This window comes from Phacochoerus africanus, chromosome 1 (genome assembly GCF_016906955.1).
Source record: "Phacochoerus africanus isolate WHEZ1 chromosome 1, ROS_Pafr_v1, whole genome shotgun sequence".
Lineage (NCBI taxonomy): Eukaryota > Metazoa > Chordata > Mammalia > Artiodactyla > Suidae > Phacochoerus > Phacochoerus africanus.
Genome location: NC_062544.1, coordinates 45,882,627 through 45,906,605, shown reverse-complemented (window position 1 = coordinate 45,906,605; position 23,979 = coordinate 45,882,627). Strand labels below are relative to the sequence as shown.

The window sequence follows — 23,979 nt, the reverse complement described above, 5'->3', positions numbered from 1 at the left end:
ATGGAAGAAAGTTCCCAGGCTAGGGGTCAAATCGTAGCTAACATATGCCAGCCTACGTCACAGCCACAGCAGCTCGGGATCCAAGCTGCATCTACAACCTACACCACAGTTCACAGCAACCCAGGATCCTTAACCAAATGAGCGAGTTCAGAGATTGAACCTGAGTCCTCATGGTTACTAGTTGGGTTCATTACCGCTGAGCCACAATGGGAACTCTTTACATGGTCTTTATTTATTTATTTATTTATTTTGCTTTTTAGGTCCACACTTGTGGCATATGAAGGTTCCCAGGCTAGGGGTCTAATCGGAGCTACAGCTGCCAGCCTCCCCACAGCCATAGCAACGCCAAATCCAAGCCGCATCTGCAACCTACACCACACCTCACAGCAACGCCAGATCCTTAACTCACTAAGCAAGGCCAGGGATCAAACCCGCAACCTCATAGTTCCTAGTCGGATTTGTTTCCTCTGTGCCACGATGGGAACTCCTAAGCGGTCCTTAAAGATCTTTACCCACTTCCTGCTGTGTCTCCAGGAAGTATAATCTGTGGGTCTGAGAACAAGGGATAGATGAGGAGTGGCCCTGCTTACTGTCACTCTCATGACCCACTTGAGGAATTTGTATTCCCATTCTCATCAGTCACAAATCCATAGTTTGAAACCTCCTGGATTCCAAGGGGAATGCTTCCACCAGGGGAAACAGCAAGCTTCTCTATATGGTAGTTATAGCTGCTGCCTGGACATTTCAGTTTCTTCACATTAAGGAACCAGCCGGCAAGACGAGTCATCCCTATTTTGGTGGGCAGTTGAGCTTGCATCATTAGGAGGAGGTAGACCTCTTGTTACCCAATGGGTTCACAGAAAAATAGGCTGGGTGCCCATGTGGTTCCCTTGGATGCCTCTTGGTATCTCTTTGGCAGTTAATAAATAAATGCAGTCCCCCTGTCCTGAGAAGAGTTCATTGACAAGAGCCCAGACCCCCTTGGGAATGAAGGTCCAAATCACACCATCAGGTGGCCACTGAGACCAGCAGAGATGCCTGCTGAGCATAAGGGGATCATTGGACAAGGAAGAACATGAAGACTGTCACTCGGACACTGTTCCCATAGTTTACATGAAGAAGCAGATCCTGATGATGCAAAGGGTGAGCCTTGGGGGATTCCATGATGTACCCACTACAACCCAAGAACAAAGGACTTTCTTTCTACTCAGGCTGCTATGAATGCTGTTGGCAGATAGCCCCCAGCATCTTCAGGACTCCCCACAAACTCAGCTATTTCCATTGAGACTACACTGCAGGTTGACTCCTCTTCCCAATCTAGTTCACTTCTCTTCTATTCTCTTCCATTCCTCCAATCTTGCTCCCAAAGACATTCCCTAATAAAGCTCCTGCCTGTTGACCTCCACATTAGATTCTGCCTCCTGAGGACCACAACCTGCACTGCCCATTTCTCCTCTAGTTCCTACAACACTACATGCTCCTTTATCCTAGTGTTTGCCATGACGTGTTAAAATTACTTGTTTACTCATCTATCTCCTGCACTAGTTCATGAGTTTCCTATGAGCAGGGACCGTATCTTTTTTACCTTTCCCTCTCCAATACCTAGCACAGCACCTGGTACACAGGAGGTAAAACAGATTCTGTTGGTGCCCCATTTAGATTCTTTTTAACAGGTTGGTGTACCCATCCTCCCCCTGATTAACTGTGTTACCCAAGAATTTCAGTGAAATTATACCCCATATCCCAGAGGGCAACCTCTAGTCAATGAATTTTTGTTGTTGTTGTTTATTTGTTTGTTTTTAGGGCTGCATCCATGGCATATGGAAGTTCCCAGGCTAGGGGTTGAATTGGAGTTACAGCTGCCAGCCTACGCCACAGCCAAAGCAATGCGGGATCTGAGCTGCATCTGCAACCTACACCACAGCTCAAGGGGCAACGCCGGATCCTTAACCCACAGAGCGAGGCCAGGGATCGAACCGGCATCCTCATGGATCCTAGCTGGATTCATTAACCGCTGAACCATGAAGGGAACTCCTAGTCAATGACTGATTGAAAAAGGTGTATAAAATGTGCAGAACTCTGTGCTGCCATTCATATTCCAGAGCCCTCTCTAGGATCAGGTTGAGATGAGACCATATCTTTGCTTGGTTTCTTCTCCTGCCCTAACCTGCTTCCCTCACCTTCTTACAGTTCTCCTCTGGTAGCACTCACTCAAATATTCACCTGCACATGAATCCCTCCTCCTTAAACCTCTCTCTCTAGGGAATCCAATCTAAGATAGCTGGGAGGCAAGCAAGTATTTATTGAACCAAACTGAACTAACCTAGTAAACCCTCATTTTACAGTTGAGTAAACTCAAGCCTAAAGAGGCTTATGGATTTATGCAAAGCCAACAGTTAATTAGAAACAGTTAAGACAAAAAAATAAGCACTCCCAAAACACCAAGCCAGTGTTTTTACTAAGATATGAAGTTGATATAGATGAATATGATCTCTTATAGACTTTCTCAGATACACATAAGCACCCTTTTTTCGCCTTAAAAACAGCCATAATAATTAAATTCAATGCAGGGACATGGTCATAAAGTTGAAAGAAGCAATTACAAACCCGCTAGCTATCCTAGTTTATCATCCTGGCCTTCTCATTCATGAATCCCTCCACTCCAATTTTTGACAGACTTAGAGACTGTATTGTTAAGTTTTCAAAACCAGGAAATGTTTTCTAAATCATAAAATCTCCTGCTGAGAATGACTAAGTAAGCTTAATAAACAACACTCCTATATTTTCCCACGTTTCACCTCTGGCACTAAATCAATTCCAATCTCAGCTAGAAATTTCCATTGCCTCAAAGGAAAAACAAGGAAGCAGTTTTAAAACTTCCGGTTTAACAGCCTGAAGCTAGTGTCCTCATATACCTTCAAATTGACCCCAACTTTGGGGGCCCCTAGTTAAGTGCCTCAAAACAACAATAAAGAGCAAATAGAAGTACAAGTAAAACTGGTTCTGAGAAAAAGAAAGGTGATCTTGATCTTCAGTGAAGGAAAAGGTGTGTTTTGGTTTTATATGCATTAGCAAATCAATTGAACAAAAATCAGAGCAACTTCCCAGTTTTATGTGCTTAAATAAAAGGTGAAATGTTTGAATAGAAGCCAAAGTTTGGTAGTGAGGTGGGTAAAATACTTCTCATGGAAGGTAAGAATTTATATTTCTCTGTAATTTCTCCTAGGAGGGTGATTATATGATTCATTTTATCTACCTTAGGATTGGCTCCCATTCCTTCTTTCAAACTATTATCTTTCTGGTTTTTTAATTTGATTTTGGTTTTGTGTTTGAGTTGGGGGGGGCACCTACTATGTGCCAGGTACTACCAACCATTGGATTGGGGAATTAATAAGATAAGGGGGCTTGCAATCTATCAGAGGAGAAAGCTGCTCAGAAAGAAGAATGTATCTGAGTGGTACTAGAAAGTTGGTACAACAGAAGTGTAGTTTGGGCCCAGTGAGGGTATGAGGGAAGAAGCAATCTAACAATTAAGCATCTCTTTCTCTGGCAGGTTTAAGTGTCCCATCCTATGTGCATATTCTGTCCACAAATATACTTTTTGTTTGGTCCTGGGGATTCAGTGGTGACTGAGATAGACTGTTAATCAAACAACTACCTTGCCTGATTAATAACTGGGAACTACAGACCACAATAGAAGCACTGGGCCTTGTCAAGGAGGGTGGATGTGGGAAGGGTGTTTCAGGCAAGGCACTGGCTTCTAGGAAGTGCTGGTGAGGGGTGAGGGAGAAGAGGCGTGAATAAAAGGTGGGAAGAGATAGAAGAGAGGAGATTGTAAGGAGCCAAAAGTCCAGTCTGCCTGAGTACAGTTTAAGGAGAGGGCAGGCAGGGTAGAAGCTGCAGAGGCAGGAGAGGTCAGGGGGCAAGTTGCGTATCTATATGTTGTGTTATATATATGACAAGAAATTCTCAATGGGAATTCCCATTGTGGCGCAGCAGAAACGAATCCAACTAGGAACCATGAGGTTGTGGGTTCGATCCCTGGCCTAGCTCAGTGGGTTAAAGATCTGGCATTGCTGTGAGCTGTGGTATAGGTTGCAGACAAGGATCAGATCCTGCCTTGCTGCAGCTGTGGTGTAGGCTGGTGGTTATAGCTCCAATCAATGCAACCCCTAGCCTGGGAACCTCCACATGCCCCAAGTGCAGCCCTAAAAAAGCAAAAAAAAAAAAAAAAAAGAATAGGGTGGCAGGCAAAACAAGAATAGGGTGGAAACAAATAAGGAAAGTATTTCAAAAAAGATTTCAAAACTGTTTGCTTTTACTGAAAATTAGAATTGCCTTTTTAAAAAAATTTGGTAATTTTTATATTGTACCTTTTTATATACTTCATGGTCTACAGTTGATATATGGTAAGTATAGCTTATTTATGTACTTATTTATGTATTTATTGGCCACTCCCGCTAAATGCCTTTGTTGCTGACACAGTTGGGAGATAGGAGTTGGAGACCTAGGGTCCCTATGAGGATGGAAATCTTAGGTTTCCAAGTAGAGCCAGAACAACCAACAGCCCTGGAATCTTTGCTGTTACAGAACAGGACGCACCAGACTCTCATTTTTCATTCATTCTCTGAACATCAGCTCAGGATGCAAAGAGAAAACAGCACTTGCCCTGCCCATACCCCCTCTCAACCGGGTGTTCTCTAGGCCTGCTGCAAGTGGTCCTGCAGACTGTGGCACATCTCCAGGGGGAGCTATTCCTGTAGACGCATGTTACTATAGCACTTCCTGGAATGAAGCACTGGGCTGTCCTGGTCCTCAGCCAGCCCTGGCTGAGGTGACAACTCCCTCCTTAGTGATCCCAGAGCCTATGTCTTATTCTGAATGCTCCAAATGTGACGTTCATACCTTTCTATGTTTGCTACCCACTGTGTGGGAGCTTTCTAGGCCCAGCCACAGGCTTTAGATGGAGTGCTGGAGCCTTCCCTAAATCATTTAGATGGAGTGCTAGAACCTTCCCTAAATCTCCCAGTCCCTCATTTCTGTATGATGGCATATGCCATCTTCTGACCATCAGAATTAATCGTCTCTTTGTATGATTTCTTTTCTTAAGACAGAAATTCCCTCTATAAGTTTCCTATTGCTGTTGTAACAAATTGCCACTAATTTTTTTTTTTTTTTTTGGTCCCTTTAGGGCTGCACCCACAGCATATGGAGGTTCCCAGGCTAGAGGTTGAATTTGAGCTGTACTGTAGCTGCTGGCCTACACCACACCCACAGCAATGCCAGATCCAAGCCGAGTCTGCAGCCTACACCACAGCTCATGGCACAGTCGGATCCTTAAACCACTGAGTGAGGCCAGGGACAAACCTGCATCCTAAGGGATACCAATCAGATTCATTTCCACTGAGCCACAATGAGAACTCCAAATTGCCACTAACTTAATGGCTTAAAATGACACAAATTTATTGTCTCACAGTTCTGGAGGGTAGAAGTCCAAAACAGGTCTCAATGAGCTAAAATCAAGATGACATCAGGGCGGTGTTCCTTCTGGAGGCTCTAGGGGAGGTTTCCTTGTCTCTTCCAGCTTATGGAGAAGCTTCTAGAAACCACTACATTTCTGGCTTGTTGCCCCGGTCAGCAATCACATCACTCTGACCTCTGTTTCCATCATATCATCTCCTCCTCTGATCTTTTTTTTTTTCTTCTTCTTGCTTTTTAGGGCCCACCTGAGGCATATGGAGGTTCCCAGGCTAGGGGTCAGGGCTCTAACTGGAGCTACAGCTGCCTGCCTACTCCACACCCACAGCAACTCGGGATCCGAGCTGTGTCTGTGATCTACACCATAACTCATGACAATGCTGGATCCTAATCCACTGAGCAAGGCCAGGGATCGAACCCGCAACCTCATGGTTCCCAACTGGATTCATTTCTAATGTACCACGGGAACTCCCCTTCCCTGATCTTGACCCTCCTGCCTCTTTTTTTTTTTGTCTTTTTTTGTCGTTGTTGCTATTTCTTGGGCCGCTCCCGCGGCATATGGAGGTTCCCAGGCTAGGGGTTGAATCGGAGCTGTAGCCACCGGCCTACGCCAGAGCCACAGCAACGCGGGATCCGAGCCGCGTCTGCAACCTACACCACAGCTCACGGCAACGCCGGATCCTTAACCCACTGAGCAAGGCCAGGGATTGAACCCGCAACCTCATGGTTCCTAGTCGGATTCGTTAACCACTGCGCCACGACGGGAACTCCCCTGCCTCTCTTATAATACCCTTGTAATTTAGGGCCCACCCAGAAAAACCAGGATAACCTAGCTATCTCAAAATCCTTCATTTGATCATATCTGCAAAGTCCCTTTTGCCGTGCAAAGCCACATATTTCATGTTCTAGGAATTAGGATGGGAATTTCTTTGGAAGGGGAGCATTATTCTGCCCATCCCAGTCCCCAGGGGTGCTCTTTCACCCAGGCACTCACATTTATCAAACACCTATCATTTGTTAAGTACTGGACTAAGCAAAGAACTGGAGGTGCTGTCCTTCTCCCCTTTCTGTACAGGCTCTTCATCAGCCCCGTTACAAGGTTAAAGCAACAGTACACTAACGGGATCTGACAGCAGTCAAAAAATGAGAAATTACCAAAGTATTTACAACATGGGTCTAGAGCTTAAAGTCTATCATACCTTGAGGAAACTGTTAGTAACAGTAGTTCTGAGACTTGGTTTACAAATGGGGATACACTGAGGGCCTATGTCTTAATGAGATAATCTCTGTTTACCAAAGTTGACTTCCTGCTATGGGGAGACTCCCTGAGGAGGTATCACCCTGTGTCCTGTAAGGCCTGAGAGTGGCATTCACCTAAGTCTTTGACAATTAGATTCTTCAAAGCAACAGCCTGAATCATCCAAAGAGGTGAGGAAGAAACCTAAATTCAGATTACACATCTGGCTACTCAAGATAATATTCTTCCAAGTGCCTCAGAGCAGCTTTTGGTAAGAACTCAGTAGCTGATATTTGTCATGCAATTAGAGCCAAGGGTGAAGAGCCATATCAATGTTGAATTATATACTACGGAATTCTTTATCTAATGAATCTCCTTTATCCACATTCTGAACCCCTAAATGGATATCTCACTCGTTGGGTCTTTGCCTCATGCCCAAGTTACCAGCACAGATGAAGAAGAGAGTTTTATTAGGTCAGTCTCCTTAGGCAGTAGAAATAAAAACAAAAATAAACAATGAGACCTAATCAAATGTACAAGCTTTTGCACAGCAAAGGAAACCATAAACAAAAAGAGAGCCTACAGAATGGGAGAAAGTAGTTGCAAATGATGCAATCAACAAGGGCTTGATCTCCAAAATATACAAATAACTCATACAAATCAACAACCGAAAAACAAACGGCCCAATTGAAAAATGAGCAAAAGACCTTTTCCAAAAAAAAAAAAAAATTTCCAAAAAAGACATATGGATGGCACACGAAAAGATGTTCAACATTTCTAATTATTAGAGAACTGCAAATCAAAACTACAATGAGGTACCACCTCACACCGGTCAGAATGGCTATCATTAATAAGTCTACAAATGACAAATGCTGGAGAGGGTGTGGAAAAAAAAGAACCCTACTGCACTGTTGGTGGGGATGTAAATTGGTACAACCACTATAGAAGACATTATGGAGGTTCCTCAGAAAACTAAAAATAGGAGTTCCCCTCAGAGCTCAGTGCTAATGAACCTGAAAAATATCTATGAGGATCAGGGTTCAGCCCCTGGCCTTGCTCAATGGGTTAAAGATCCAGCCGGCACTGTCATGAGCTGTGGTGCAGGTGGCAGACAGGGACTGGATCCTGAGTTGCTGTGGCTGTGGCGGAGTACCTCTGATTTGACCCCTAGCCTGGAAACCGCCATATGTTCTGGGTGCGGCCCTAAAAAACAAAAAAACAAAAAAAAAGAAAGAAAGAAAAAGAAAAAGGAAAAAAAGAAAAAGAAAACTAAAAATAGAATTTCCGGTGTTCCTGTCTCGGTGCAGTGGTTAACAAATCCGACTAGGAACCATGAGGTTGCGGGTTCGATCCCTGCCCTTGCTCAGTGGGTTAAAGATCCGGCGTTGCCGTGAGCTGTGGTGTAGGTTGCAGACGCGGCTCAGATCCCACGTTGCTGTGGCTCTGGCGTAGCCCGGCAGCTACAGCTCTGATTCGACCCCTAGCCTGGGAACCTCCATATGCCGAGGGAGTGGTTCAAGAAAAGGCAAAAAGACCAAAAAAAAAGAATTTCCATATGATCCTGCAATCCCATTCTTGATCACATGGCTGGACAAAACTATAATCATAAAGATAATGCACCCCTATGTTCACTGCAGCACTATTCACAATAGCCAAGACATGGAAACAATCTAAATGTTCATTAACCGATGAACAGATTAGGAAGATGTGGTACACATACACAATGGAATACCACTCAGCCAAGAACAAAATAATGCCATTTGCAGCAACACAGATGCAACTAGAGATTACCATACTAAGTGAAGTAACTCAGAAAAAGATGGACAAATTCCATATGATATCACTTACATGTGGAATCTGAAATATGACACACATGAACCTACCTACAAAACAGAAACAGACTCACAGACATAGAAAACAAACTTGTGGTTGTCAAGGGGGAAGGGAGAGGGAGTAGGATGAACTGGGGGTTTGGGGGTGGTAGATGTAAACTACTAGTTTAGAATGGATAAACAACAAGGTTCCACTGTATACCATAGGGAACTATGTTCAATCTCCTGGGATAAACTGTGACGGAAAATAACATTAAAAATGTATATATATGTATAAGTGTCACTTTACTGTACAGCAGAAAACGGCACAATACTATAAATCAACTCTAGTTTTTTTAAAAAAATTTCTTAAGAGTAGGCAAGGAAGGAAATGAGCACTGATTAGTTCCCAAGCTGCTAAGAGATCTTACACATGCTTTAATCAAGTCTCTCAGAAGAAGCAATTATCATCCCAGTTTTACAAATGCAACATCAAGACTGAAAGAAGTAATTTTCCTAAAGTCACTCTGAGAATATGCAGTGGCACGCAGATTAAAGACTAAGTCCACCTGTCTCCAAAGCCATGGGATTTCCATCACCACCCCTGACCCCCAACGCCATTCACTGCCCTCTCAGACCTCCGGGTCTGCAACTAGCACCTTCTCTCAAGCCACACCAAAATCAGAGTCACAGCGGCCCCACACCTGGACCTTAGCACCCCGCCTAACCCACCCTGGACGCCAGGCAGGAAGGGACCGCGGGAGGAGGCAGAAGAGGAATCTGGAAAGAGGGAGATGAAAACGGAGAAGTTCCAAGCGGCCCCCAACAGCGGATAGGCGCAGAGCTGGAGGAGCTGGAACAGGCATGCGCAGGGGTGAGAGTGAGGCCCCGCTACTCTGAGGGTCTGGCAACCCCCACCCAGCCCGAACGCGACTCTGACTGAAGCTCCTAGGGAAATCAACTGAAGTGAAGTAAATAAGCGTACCACAAAGATTTACAAGGCCTTTGATTTAGAGTGTTTTCTAAACAGTCTCGAAGAAAATTTTTTGTTGAGCTGAACTGAATTTCAAAGGGCCCTGAAGAGCGAGAAGGCCCAACTGTTGAGTTCCATTATGTAAAAAGTCTCCATAACTGTCTTGCGTTAGTAATCTTTGACAACTGAAAAGAGCCATGGAAATTTAAAGCACTTTCGGAGAATCGAGTCCAGAAAATGTAAGTGGACTGTGGAAGGGCTCATGGAACAGGCCGGGGACCCCCAAACCCGTGCGGGTCACGTGCTACCGAGTAAGGGGCCTGGGTACGCGGCAGGGCTGAAAAGACTCGGAAGGGAGGACAGCCGGGAACCTTCAGCCTGGCTCGTCCGAGGGCCACCAGAAGTCTGGCTCTGAAACCCCAAATCGGCGGCGAAGGCAGCGCGTAGGTCAGCGCAAGGCCCGCCCCTCAGGCTCCGGAACTGGCGGGGATCTGAGGGGCCGGGCCGCGCGGGGCGGGGAGTTGGAAATTTTCCGCGGAGGCCGGGAGTCACCGCGCAGAACCAAGCGGTCTCCTCCCCAGGCTGCCCGGCTCCCAAGGCCTGGCCAGAGAGTTAAACTTGCGGTCGCTGAGGGACTTGCCGGGCCGCGGCGTCTCCCGGAGCCCCCAGAATACAGGGGTCTCCCCGCCCCCCGTTCCGCTCGCCACCCCCCTCTCCTGGCGGGCTCCGCGCGCGCCCGGCCGAGGCTGGGACGGGGAAGGGAAGTTAGGGGCGCGTACCTCCGAGCGCCTCGCAGAGCCCCAGGCAGGCGGCGAGCAGGACGAGGCGGCGGGCTCCGAGCCGCCCCATTCTGCCTTGGCGGTCCCGCGCCCAGCGCTCGCTCCCGGGCGGCGGCCGCGATACCTGAGCCGACCCCTCCCCGCCAGCCGGCGGGACCCAGAGCCTGGCCAGGGGGCGCCGCCCCCAACCAGCGCGGGGGCTGGGCGGGGGCGGGGAGAGCCACTTGAAATCCGCAGCTGTTGCGTCCCCATCACGCTCCGCGTCGCTCGCCAACCGCGGCGCCTACCGGAACTTTTCCCGTGCTCCAGGGCCCAGGCAGGCTCGGTGGGAGAGATTACTTGTCCCCCAACCCCGGCCTGCCTGGCAAAGGAGTTAAGTGTGCGAGCAGGCACTGTGGAGAAATGGTGGCTGGAGGGAGAAGCACTCCTGAGGTATGACCCTACTTAACAAGACCTTAAGGCTTCAGAGTGAGCGCCAACTTATTGCTGTATCCCCAACAAATACCTGGAGCACAGGCACCGTCAGCTGTGTTGGGTGAATGCTGAGTTAGAATGGGAGGAGAAAGGCGATGTAATCATTCCTTCCCAAATGTGAGCCTTATTTTTATTTATTTTAAAAGGACTATCCCTAAAATAATTTCACTGAGTTTTTGAAGCAATAGTCTATCAGGTGCGTGAATCAAGGCCCAAGAGTCATGTGCAGGAACACTCACCTCCTGAGAGAACGGGGCTAGAACGGAGCCTGGCAAGGACAGGGTTTGACCAGCCAGAGCTGCGGGCTTCTAGGTCAGCCTCTGGGCCACGTTTCTGGGCTGTGTTCACTCCAAAGTTGGTGTTTGACAAAATGGTAATGCGTGTGCTAACAAGGGCAACAATGTTAGCGATATTTTGTACCTAATAAAATTAAAGATGATTGTATTTCCCCTTCCTTTCCTTTTTAGTTCTGTAATAAAGTGCTTTTTTCTTACCCCTCTGTTTTCTTATTAGGGCCGCACTGGTGGCATATGGAAGTTCCCAGGCTAGGGGTCAAATGGGAGCTACCACCCTACAACCACAGCCACAGTGCTGCAGAATCCAAGCCACATCTGCAATCTACACCATGGCTTGTAGCAAAGCCAGATCCTTATTCCACTGAGTGAGGCCAGGGATCCAACCCAAATCCTCATGGATACTAGCTGGGTTCGTTTCCTCTGAGCCACAAGGGAAACTCCCAGAAGTGCTTTTAAGCATAGATGATCTGTACTTTAACTCCTGAGCAGACAGGTTTCCTCTGCCCAACAGTCCTCCATTCTCCTGGGAACCTCACCCTACTTCTCTAGGGGAACTGCTCCACACTCTCTGCCCCACCCTTGTGCAAGTGTGTTGAAAATGGGAGCCAGCACCAACTTTCATGACCTTTCCAGTGATTGGTCAGAGGATGAACACTTGACAAAGAGCAGAGAATTAGTTCCAATTTGAAACTTTCCCAGCACCTTCTAAGGGAAGAGGGTCTGCTCCTCTCTGGAGGGGAAGCAGAGAAGCTATAGGTCGCCAAGTCTTCTGCTTTTTTAAAGAAGCCAGTCTACAGTTTAAAAGAAGAGAACAAAGAGAAGATTTGCAACATGGGCTGGTGGACCAGCTCTACCCTTGTCTTTTCTGGGGTTTGGTTATATAAGTCTCTGAAGTCCTCTTTAAACCTCAGTTAGCTCAGATTGGGTTCCATTACTTATAACTGAAGTAACTTTAATCAACTTTAATACGAGCATGCTTTCCATCTCACTAACTCCCATTTCTGTTCTGCAGGCCCTAAATTTGAGACGAGACAAGGAGGAACCTTCCAGCTGATAGATGATGGACTCACAGCGTGAGTGTCAAGAACACTGTCTATCTCAGTTCAGATTCCCTTGGCAGTCATGATTTCCCTAATGTGGTGCTGCCTTTCTCCTGCAAGCACCTGCAGCTCTCTGCATGGAGGCTTACTCTAGGTCCAGGAACATGCTGGGTACATGGATGCAGGTCAGAAGTAATGACTTACAGGAGCAGCCCTCAACCAGTGATAGACGGGACTTGGTGGAAAAATATCCAAGCTTCCTTGCGCTAGGGTAGGATAACTATGAAGGGGGTTCTGAAAAAGTCTCCTAGAGTATTGAGCCCTTCTTGCCCACAGCAGTAACCTGCTCATTAATGTGGATACTTGGGGGAACCTCTTCTCCATACTCAAAGAATCATAAAAGCAAAAAGTGTTGGGATAGAAAGGAGCTTCTGAGACCTGATCTAGAAGCAGCAATGTCATCGTTAAGAACATGGCACCAGGGCCATTGGCTTGTATCCTAGAATTACCTGAGTGCCCCAAGGCACATCCCTGAGCCTCTCTGGGCTTTGATAACATGCCCACCACATTGTTTCTTGACTGCAAAATGGCCTTAATGATAGTTTCTACTTATAGGGTTGTTGTAAGAATTAATTAAAGTCTCATGTGATCCCAGCTTGGTGCCAGATGTCAAAGAAGCAGAGAGATTTTGCCAAGATTTGCAATGGTTTTGTGTGCCTTAATGTGGATGAGTCCTACCCCCTCATTTTATACAATTCTTTCACCCTCTCTGTGTTCTTTAGCTTTAAACTAAATTAGAATAGGATTTCAGAGAAGCTTGCAGTATGGCTGGATATCCCCAGGCTTCTCACAAGAAGCTTTAAAGCTGCCTGGGTCAGTGGACTCCTGCATTTTCTTTCCATTATGTCTTCTGCCCTCCACTCCATACTGGCAAGCAAATGTTGTCTGACTGGCAAGCAAGAAATATGCAATCAGCTGGGCTGATAAGCAGCTTAAGAAAGAACTAGCTGTAAAGGACTGATTTTCCTGGAGCAGACCTGTTAACTCTGAGCCACCATGGCTCTCTCATCATTTACATCTCAGCATAAACTAAATACACAGTGGGCCTCTATTTCTTCCTGCTTAAAACATGGCATTTGCAGCAAATCTCTAAGGTACTCCCATCTTTACTATTCTCATGTTTAAATTCTAAACAAATGGAAAGTCTCCCCACAAGGAATGTAAGTGAACAAGCACAGAGATTGTCCCAACCTGGACTACCTCTGTCTTAGCAAAGAGCTGGAGGTGTAGCTTGTGATAAAAATCTACCCAAGGCTGGAGGCCAGTTCAGCTCAGGCTGATCCTATGATGCAGAATTTCTCTTGGCAGGCTCAAATGTCCATATACATGTCAAAGCACAAGCAGTGCAGAACAAGATTCCCCAGTGAGGTCCCAGACTCATCAGTGTCCTCAAGGAGCCTCTACTCAAATGTCATCCCTTGTAAAGGACACAGGCTTAGTACCTTGACTAAGGTAAATCCTAGCTCACATGTTAATTAGTAAGTGAGCTTGTTATGTGACTCTGGACAGATCTCTTTATTGTCCTAACTGCAGCCTCCTCGTCTGTAAAATGAAGATGATGTTGATCCCCTAGGTGGGTTGTGGGGTTTATCCAGCCCTTGAGGATTGAGTTTTGAGCCTGGTGTCTGGTTCATGGTAAGAACTCACTGGGCAGCCTTTTTATTTATTATTGGGTTTCTTACCACATTTTTTTATTGAAGTATAGTTAATTTACAATGCTGTGCCAGTTTCTGCTGTACAGCAAAGTGACCCAGTCTTACATATATGTATACATTCCCTTTCTTATACTATCTTTTCATCATCACTGGGAGGTCTTGTTATATCTTGTTCCCAGCCAGGCCTACGGGGCCTCTGGCCCAGTCTGAGCAACTGGGCTAGACACACTCCCGAGAATGAGCCATCTTTTAGCTTTCCTTCAGGATGGAGGGCTGACTCATTTTTCTTCCAAGAGCTTAGCCTGAAGGCTCTTCATATTATCCATGTTCCTAATCCCCAGCATCCTTCTGCTGCCCATAGTTGTGTTAATTTTCTTGGGGCTGAAGAACCCTGGATCAGGTAGGTGGCAGTGGTAGCTCTGTCTCTAAATGTATGACAGCTTCTGTTTCCTCCCCTATAAAATGGAACAGTTGGATTAAATGATCTGTAAAGTCCCTCCAGGTCCAAAATTTTATGATTCTGATTTGTCATCATTGGCATCAGGACAGCTCTGCTATTTAAATAGAGCCCTTTTAATTAGCACACAGAGAAATATGAAATGTTTGAATTTCTTTACTCAAAGTGGTGATTGCTAATAAACTTGGAGCTTTTAATTTAGAAACATCATTCAAGTGTGAAAAAACGTGACTAGGAATTATCTCCCTGTAGAGCACCTCTTGTTTGTCTTTAAATTGGTTCTAATCTATCACAAAAATGCTTCAAAGAATGAAAGAGGTCTCCAACCAATTTCCATAGCAGGTAAGTTGGCTCTAGAATAATAAGCAATTAGCATGCTCAGTTGTTAGGGAAAACCCAATGACAACTATGGTAACTCTAAGGATGTTCATAGTATCTGGTCAGGAAATCCACCTATGTAACAGTCACTCAAATCTAGTCATTAGTCATTTTGACCAGCACACTCCTGCTATGCAGGAATTATCCTATTCAGATATTAACCTGAGCACCCTTCACTCAGAAATGAAAGTATAGAGAGCAGAGAATGAATGTGGAGATGGGCATTCATTCAAAGGCACACAAAAGATGTAAAGTTGTATAGCAGAGATGAATAGGAGCGCCTGCTTTCAAGGAAGTTACGATATAGAGAGGAGTATAAGACAGGTATAGCAGTAATTTTAATAGGGGGGAATTAGAAACTGGGCTCAGTTCTCTGGAACAGTCCAACCCATATGTCTTTGATGATGTGAGCTGCCATGTCTTGTTTACATGACCGCTCACTTGCTGACCCCACATGACTAGGCCACGGTGGGTTCCTGGTCTAAGGAGTGTGAACCTAGTGAAGAGAATGTCAAAACTGATTCTTTCTCAAAACTTTGAGCCAAGAGGCATTAAGAATGCAGTGATTTGGTGGTGATCACAGACCAGTAAGTCATGCAGAGATGGAGGCTTAGTGAGCACCAGCCAAAGACCAAGTTCCATAAAGGTTATGGAGGGACCGTGAGTCAGGAGAGGAAGCTACCTGCCCCTGTTGGGGTCTTTGCAGAGAGCTGATTTGCACCATGTCCCAGAGAAAACCTGATTATTATAAGGGACAGAGCAACAGACAGTAGCTGCCTGTTGGCTTTCTCAGTCTCAGGAAGCCCAGATGTACTTCCTGATGTTTGTTTCCATGTGATTCCCCTGGGTTCTTTGGATAAATCCACACTTTAGTGAGCTAGTATACAACTTTAACTTCACAAATTCAGGTGTGCATGAATGATAATTTTCTATATTTTTACAAAACTCGACTTGATTTCTGTTTTGACCTCCCAGTTTACTGTGGATGAAAAACAGTGTCTCAGTTAATTTAAGTTTTCTCTCCTGAATTTCCCTGTGTTGTGTTGTGTTGTGTTACGTTAAGGTGCCACTGGACGTATGTATTGCCAAGACAGGGATAAGCTAGAGAAAGAGTGTGGCAGTTCTCTGCTCCTTGATGCCCTCTTTCAGGCTCCCATGAAATTTTGCCATTTGCAACAACATGGATGGACCTGGAGGGTGTCATGCTTAGTAAAATAAGTCAGACAGAGAAAGACAAATACTGTATGCTATCACGTGTATGTGGAATCTAAAAAATACAACAAATAAATATACACCTGAAACTTGTATGATACTGTACATAAACTATACCTCAATAAACAAGAAAGACCTCCTCAAAATAAATAATAAAAAAAGATTACTCTCCCACACTAGTTTGTTTGCAAGGAATAGGATCCCACCAAAACGGCTTTAAGTAGAACAAAAGGCCAATATGATGAACATGAGAAAAACAAGCCCTTTTGGGTATTCGGGCTGGACTTTGAAGAATATGCCAATGGAGATGGCCTAAGAGCCCAGGAGGAAGGACATGAAGTCCTTAGGCGTCTGTTTTTGCACAGGTTGAGGACAGCAGTTTAAAAAATATGGGGAGTACTGGCATTATAAAGAATTTGAAAAGTCTTCATGTTTTACTTGGTTCTCATTTCTTGTTTTGCGGTCAGCAATGAAAAGCTTAATATTGAAGGAATTAAAACATTATGAAATCACATGACGATGCAGTTATGGGGGTCAAACCACTGTCTGTATTTCAAAACTTATATTAAAAAGAATGAGGGAGTTCCCTTCTTGGCGCAGTGGCAGCGAATCCGACTAGGAAGTGGGTTCGATCCCTGGCCTTGCTCAGTGGGTTAAGGATCCGGCGTTGCCCTGAGCTGTGGTATTGGTCACAGACGCGGCTTGGATCTGGCGTTGCTGTGGCTGTTGTGTAGGCTGGCAGGTGTAGCTCCGATTAGACCCCTAGCCTGGGAACCTCCATATGCTATGGGTGTGGCCTTAAAAATGACAAAATAAAATAAAATTAAATAAATAAATAAAAAGAATGAGAAGCCTGGGCTGGTGCATCTCTGAGGTTCCTGTCAACTCTGACATTCCTTGCCTTGAACAAAGGAACTTTTACAGAGGCCTTTTAGTAACACAGAACGCACAAAGATGACTCTTGTCTATAGCCCCAATGGGAATTCTTATAGCCTTCCCGCAACTGGTGAATCCTGTGCTGCTGTGAACTGAAGTTTGGCACTTGCCATGAGCCTCTATATGGATTAAATTATGAGCTACTGCAGCTGCCGACCATCAACACCCCCTGAGCAGAGCTCAAGGTGAACATCAGGAGTGAGGCACTCCGTGCTCTGGGAAAACTGGAAAAACAGGTCTTCAGATAGTCAGATGTTTTTAGGAAAGTATTTTATGAGCCCAATTCTTGCATCTCCGCATACACTAAAATCCTTCATGGTGGTGTTTGCTCCTTCCTGACTGGTAGTAACCTTCAGGAGATCAGCAGCAAACTTTTATAAAATGTGTGTGTGCTGCATACACCTCCCCCTGACCTTTATCATATCCTGATACTCCCCCTTTTCCTCCTTGGGTGGTATCTCAGCTCAGTCTGAATACCACCCAAGTATTCACAGTTGTCTGTCAATGCAGTCATCTCCAAGGGCAAGAGCCTGTGAGTCCTGAAGCCTGTGAAAACAGTGGATACTGGCCCTGATAGGTGAGGTGCATATCAAAGGAATGATTTCAGAGAGCCCAGGCCTCTTGTTCCTGCTACCTGCCCTTTGTTGCAAAAACTCCTATAAATCCTAGCTCCTCCCTCACCGCCTCTGCCTCAGAGCAGTTTCTCAGGCTACCTGAGATGCTGTCTCCTGGTCTTAAGTCCTAATTTCACCCCAAATAAAACTTAACTCTCAACTTTCAGGTTGGGATTTTTTTAGTCAACACTGCTTAGCTTTGCTCGGAATCAAGGCTCCAAGAGGCCACAAAAAGAGACACCCAGAAAGTAACAAGGGGCCCGCATAGCCAGCTCTGAGTGGTAAACTGCTCCCCATGAGCCCACCACAAAGCTTGTGTAGCGTTAGGCCCCACATGGAAGCCCTGCACTGAGTCCTGTGAACTGAGTGTGGCACCTGCCATCAATTGCTGTCTGCCTCTACATGGATTTAATCATGAGTCACTGCAGCTGCCAAACTGCAGCACCCCCTGAGCAGAACTCAAGGTGGAGATCTGGAGTGAGGCACTCTCTGCTCTGGGAAAACTGGAAGAACAGGTCTTCAGATAGTTAGATATTTTTAGGAGAAGATTTTATGTGACCAATTCTTGCATCTCCTCATATCTAGAAAAACATTACTATCCTTCTTGGTGATTTCTGTTCCTCATGACTAGCATTAACCTTCAGGAGACCAGCAACAAAATTTATAAAATGTGTGCATGGCTGCATGCACCCCCACCCCCACCCCATCCTATCCTGATGTCTCCCCTTTCCTCTTTGGGGCAGTATTTGGGCTGTAGTTAAGTGAACAAAACAAAGAATGTCACTGTCATCTGCGAATGCAGCCACCTCCAAGGGTGAGAGCCAGCCATCCTGCAGGCTGTGAAAACAGGATACTGGCCCTGATAGTGGAGGTGCATATTGAAGGAAGGATTTCAGTGAGCGCAGATAGCTTTTGTTCCTGCTACCTGCTCTTTGCTACAAAAACTCCTGTATGTCCTAGCTCCTCCCTCTTCTCCTCAGAGCAGTTTCTCAGGGCTACCTGAAATGCTGTCTCCCAGTCTGAAGTCCTAATTTTGCCTCAAATAAAATTTAACTCTCAATTTTCATTTTTTTAAGTTGACAGTCCCAAAATTCCAGGGTAGTTTATGGCCATTTAATTCATCCACAGGATGCCTATGGACTTCCCTGCAGCTAGAAATCAGAGCTTGCCACCACCACCCACTGAACAGCCCCCGAGGGCTCAGACACTATACAAACAGGCACCAGGCCTCGTTAAGGAAAGACACATTTCTGCTGAACTCGCATTCCCAACAGAAAGCCACATTCTGGTGACCCTAGTTAAAGAAATAAAAGAAGCCACGGGAAACTAATTTTGGCTGTCTTAGAACTAGGAAATTGATCTTAAATCGTTGAACTCTGCTTTCCCCCAAACTATTTAGTGCTGCACTTGGTCTCCTTCTTATGCAAGTTACACATGTGACTTACTGCTACCTTCATCCCACAATTGGGTGAAATTTGAAAAAAATATATATGCAGAAAAAGACCCCTCAGCCATGTGGCTCCTGCAGATTCAGACCCCTGAGGATTTTCAGCTCCAAAAGAAAGAGCATCACCAGCTTTTCCAGAGCACCTTCTCTGCCCACCTGCTTGCCACCCTGTGTCTCTGGTACCATCTGCAGGAAGTAGCAACAGCCACATGTTTTAGACCTTTGAATGGTGTTAGTCCAGGTCTTGCACTGGTGGCAACTGACCATGGAGGAGTGAGCAGCGGAAGAGGCACCTAGAGAACCCTTCAGGGTGAGGGAGTCGAGAGTATTCATCAGAAGGCTTAATAAGGTTAAAGGCATCAAGAGAAGTCAAAGGAGTTCCCATCATGGCTCAGTGCGTTAAGAACCCGATGTAGTATCTGTTAAGGTGCGGGTTCAATCCCTGCCCTCGCTCAGTGGTTTCAGGATTGGGCATTGCTGTAAGCTCTGGTGTAGGTCATAGATGCACCTTAAATCCAGTTATGCTGTGGTGTAGACCAGCAGCTGCGGCTCTGATTCAACCCCTAGCCTGGGAACTTCCATATGCCACAGGTGTGGTGGTAAAAAGAGAGAGAGAGAGAAGAAGGAAGTTAAAGATGGTCTGGTGGTTTGGGCCACTTGGATCAAGCTAATCCTGATGAGAACTACTTTAATAACTTAGCAGGAGACAGAAACTATTCAGCCCTGGGCGGATGGGACATAAAGAGGAGACATCATGTGCAGATAGGGCTTCAAAGGGCTTGGATAGCAGAGGAGAAATGAAGGTCGATCATAGGGTGGGGGGATCATAATAGCAGGAAAGGGATTTTCAGGATTAGCGTTTGCTTTTAGGTGGGGAGAAATAGAGCAGGAGAGACTGAAAATTACAGGGAAGAGAGAGGATGCTGGCAGTGGGCTGGAAGAGGCAGGAAGGCCTGGAATTCAGATGTGTGTGGAGGTTTAAACAGAGGAGAGGAGGCGAAGATGAACCCAGGTGGACAGCAAGTTAACAGATCAGAGCTCAGGGAACTGAGCTTGAAATGGGTTAAAGCTGTCTGCTAAGTATGGGTGGGTTCAACACAGGCCTGGAAGGTTTGTAGCATCCTTGATCTGATCCTCCTCCCCTTTTCTTTAGTTATGTAGGATTGTTTATATATAGGTTGACCATTATTCCTTGGGTGTCCAAGGCAGTCCTGGTTTATGCTTGTTGTCCTAGTGTAATTACTTCCAGTATCCATTCACTCTCAACAGTGTCCCAGTTGAACAATAAATTAGAGAGAAAGAGAAAGGAAAAGAGGAAGTGAGAGGGGGAGAGAGAGGAGGGAGAGAGAGAGAGATTGGTGTTATTTTCACCTGCACAATTGAACCATTTTCTCCCTGGCGCAGCCCCCTGCATCCAGACACAAAGGAAGCTAAATAAAATATTGCCACAGGATTGGGATCTCTCTAGGTTGGTGAAGTGGAAGGCTGGGAATTCAGGAGATTTGAAAGTTCTGGTAATTGGGTAGCGTGGAGATAATGACATCCATCAGTGCTGCTTCTGTGACATATGGATAAAAAGACAGGGAAAGTTTGTGGTTTTAGGCATCTCTCAGAGCAAAAGCCAACATCCTCCCAATGCCTGACAAGGCCTGTGCTGACCTCCACCCCTCTACCACCTCCCTCCCTTTGCTCCAGCAAAGTACCTGGCAGAGTACAGGGGAGGCAGTACCCCGTAGGGCTTGGGGGCTTTGGCTTCAGAGAGATTTGGCTTTTAGTTCAGACATTCTTACAAGCAGAAGAAGAAGAGAAACAGGAAGGAGATTCACTCCGCAGCCCATAGGTTCTCGAGTCTGATTTCTCCCTAGACTGGTGTCCTTCTTCTCGTGATGTTCCAACAGAAGTTGTCACCCAGTTGTGACTAGGAAGAGAAATGATGGGGTTACAGAGCTAGAGGAATGAGAGAAAAGCAGGTATTTTTCACCGTGTCACTTGGAATGCACTCTGCTAGGTACTTTGCTGGAGCATTCGTTAAGGCACCAGCTATCTTCGGCTGCTTGGAAATTGTCATCTCATGAAGCAGTAGCCACAAAAAATAATATTTCATTGACTTTTTGCTGCTAAAATAGGAGTAAACCCTAATATTCTCATTCAAGGGCAGCCCTCATCTTCCTTCCAGTATAAAGCAACTGGCAATCAATACCTTTCTGTCCCTGTCCCTCTCTCTCTCTTTCTCTCTCTCTAACACACACACACACACACATCTTCAGTGCACTTCTCTGCTTGCATTGGAAGGAACTGAGAAAAGGAGGCAACAGCTGGGCACTTTCATGAAGGCTTCTATTTCTCTGGCTCAGCAAAACTCATGATTTAGATCATTTACTCTTCATGGAACATTTCTCAGAAACCATGGAGAACCTGAATGCAGGGAGCATGACTGGAAGGTTCAGGAAAGGCAATTTGGTCTTCGTGTGAGTGTGAGCTCTCAGGGTCTCCATAAGTTGCCATGAGTAAGTATGAGCTCTCTGGGTCTCCATAAGTTGCTGTGAGTGAGTGTGAGCTCTCAAGGTCTCCATAAGTTGCCGTGAAAGCGGCACATGTGAAACTTGCACTGCTGGGGTCTAAGAGGCTGTGATTGAGGAAGCTGCTGCTTCCCGGTAACACATTAACCCCAGGGCCCCATATAAGGTCTTATGATACTCTTCCCTCTACAGTCGCCACGCGCGCTCCACACCAAACTGCTCTGTGAGGCTCACTCTCCCTTCTCCTCACTCTCTTCACCTTATAATCTATTCTCCTTGGCTCTGCTGTGTTCTGATGGTTTGCATGCCCGCCTCTTTATTAATTATGCAGCTATGGCTAATATTCTGGATAGCTTCATGGCATCATGTATGGCACAAGTGCTTCACAAATATTTGTTTCCATTTTCTCTATAGCTCATTCATTTATTTATTCAATGATGTTTAAACTCAGGGTAGAATATTCAAAGATGACTTCAAAGGGGAATTTCAAGGTGGATTCGTTTTCAGCCTTGCACTCTCTCCATGGGCACGTCTCTTCCAGCTATCAGGACCCCACATGGAGTCAGATGTTAGAAACAAGTATAGTTTTGTTGTGTTTTTTTTTTAATTGAAGTATAGTTGACTTACAAGCATATATTTTTTTTTCAGATTCTTTTTCATTACAGGTTATTATAAGATATTGAATGTAGTTCTAATTCCTTGGTCCTTTGTCCCCTGAAGGAAAGAATTCAACAAGAGACAGAAATTTCGAGCAGCAAGAATTGTATTAAGCAGAACAAGCGGAAGTACGCTCCTGGAGAGAAGAGAGTGGGCTGTCTGGCTGGAAACCAGAAGCAGCCTCGGGGTGAGGGGAGGCCTGGTTTTTCAGAGTAATGGGAAGTCTCTCCCTGTGTCTTGTGTCTTTTGATTGACGAGATGATTGACAGCTTTAGGTTATATAACTCTTCCCCTTGTTCTCAGGCACTTACCCATAATTACCCAAGCAAAACCCACAAGGGGGCAAAAACCACAATGCTAATTTATTATAAATACAGTATAATGAAACCAGGTTGTTCTGGGTCATTTCTGCACCAACTGGTGCTAGCAGTTTGGAAAGCCCAGCTGTGTTTTTGACCTTCTACTTGGGCCTTGAGCAACTTTTGTGTTTACAGTGTCTAGGCAGTTGTCCATTGACTCCTGGGTAAACAAGAGTTTAGGGAAATAGAATTTGAGCCTTAGAACAATGGTCTGACTGATGCCTAGATCAACATTCAGTACATAAATAGTTGTCAATGAAGGGTGATTTTTGCCCCCCAAGGACATTTGGTGATGTCGGGGGATATTTTTTTTTTTGTCGTGCCTGGGTTGCAGTGGGGGGCTCTCCTCAGAAGTTCTTGGCATTTAGTAGTTAGAGGCTAGATATTCTGCTACATATGCCACAGTGCACAGGGCAGCCCCCTGACTACAAAGATTGTCTGGTCCAAACCATAAACAGTGCTGAGGTTGAGAAACCCTGGAATACATCTGGACCTGCATCAGAGAAGTTTTTGTCTGGGCTTCTGGGCAGTGACAACTCACAGGGGCGCCCTCCAGTGGTCAGTGTGAATCATGACCCTCCGTGAGTGTCTCAAGATCTCAATCCTTTGCCCTTTATTCCATTCAGCTTTCTTTGGAAGAGTTAGTTAGAAGAAATGTCCTATCCTCTGTGGGGCTGTCCCCTTCTCACATGCATACAAACTGATGATACATGGAGAATATGTGGAGCATGAGGCTTCTCCCTTCATGATGAAACTCCTCCAATCTTCCAGTCTGGTAACTTTATGGAAACAACTTTGTGTGGCAAGAGTACACAGTTCCCTTCCAGAAGAGGGAGCAAGATGACCAGGGAGGTCTTTTTCTTTCATGCCAACTAAACATACCTATATTTGTGTGTGTGTATTTCTTCTCAGCTCTTTCACCTTCTCTTTATTTTCCAAGTCAGTGTGGTGACTTGTACTCCTGTTATTAGATGAGTGGTATTTCATTGCTCTCCTGGAAATGTCAGTGAGTTTAGCAACAACAACAACACAGTTTGGTGTCTCTGAAGCCAATGAAACTCCTCACCTGGGCATAAATCTCCATGACACCCTACTGAAATTAATCAGTCCCCAAGCAGTGAGGGGACATGAGTAAATTTTTTCTTTCTTAACTCCTAAACTTGTTTTTTGTTTGTTTGCTTTTGCTTTTGTTTTTGTCTTTTTAGGGCTGCACCTGTGGCATATGAAGGTTCCCAGGCTAGGGGTCTAATCGGGGCTGTAGCCACCAGCCTACACCACAGCAATGCCAGATCCAAGCCACGTCTTTGACCTACACCACAGCTTACGGCAATGCCGGATCCTTAACCCACTGAGCAAGGCCAGGGATCAAACCCACAACCTCATGCTTCCTAGTCAGATTTGTTTCTGCTATGCCATGATGGGAATTCCTATTTGTTTTTTAACGGTCACACCTGTGGCATATGGAAGTTCCTGGGCAGGGGTTGAGTTGGACCTGCAGCTTCGGACCTACACCACAGTCTAGGCAACACCAGATCCAAGCCACATCCATAGTCTATGCTGCAGCTTGCAGCAACACTGGATCCTTAACCTACTGAGC

The 23,979-nt window shown here is 45.6% G+C and overlaps 1 protein-coding gene and 1 long non-coding RNA gene across 2 annotated transcripts in view; one reads left to right on the top strand and one right to left on the bottom strand.

Annotated features, from left to right (window-relative positions):
* LOC125138086 (chondroitin sulfate proteoglycan 4-like) overlaps positions 1–12,254 on the bottom strand; it is a 73,022-nt gene extending 60,768 nt beyond the window's left edge. Inside the window, exons 1-3 of the mRNA XM_047799336.1 lie at positions 12,238–12,254; positions 10,784–10,820; positions 10,279–10,561 (exon numbers count right to left, since the gene is read on the bottom strand). Coding sequence (XP_047655292.1) covers positions 10,279–10,561; positions 10,784–10,820; positions 12,238–12,254 — 337 coding nt within the window. The remainder of the gene's footprint in view (positions 1–10,278; positions 10,562–10,783; positions 10,821–12,237) is intronic.
* Positions 12,255–17,238: 4,984 nt separating this feature from the next.
* Positions 17,239–23,541, top strand: LOC125116503 (uncharacterized). The gene is made up of 2 exons (XR_007132360.1): positions 17,239–17,363; positions 22,087–23,541. It is a non-coding gene; the product is annotated as an uncharacterized LOC125116503 (long non-coding RNA).
* Positions 23,542–23,979: the final 438 nt, after the last annotated feature.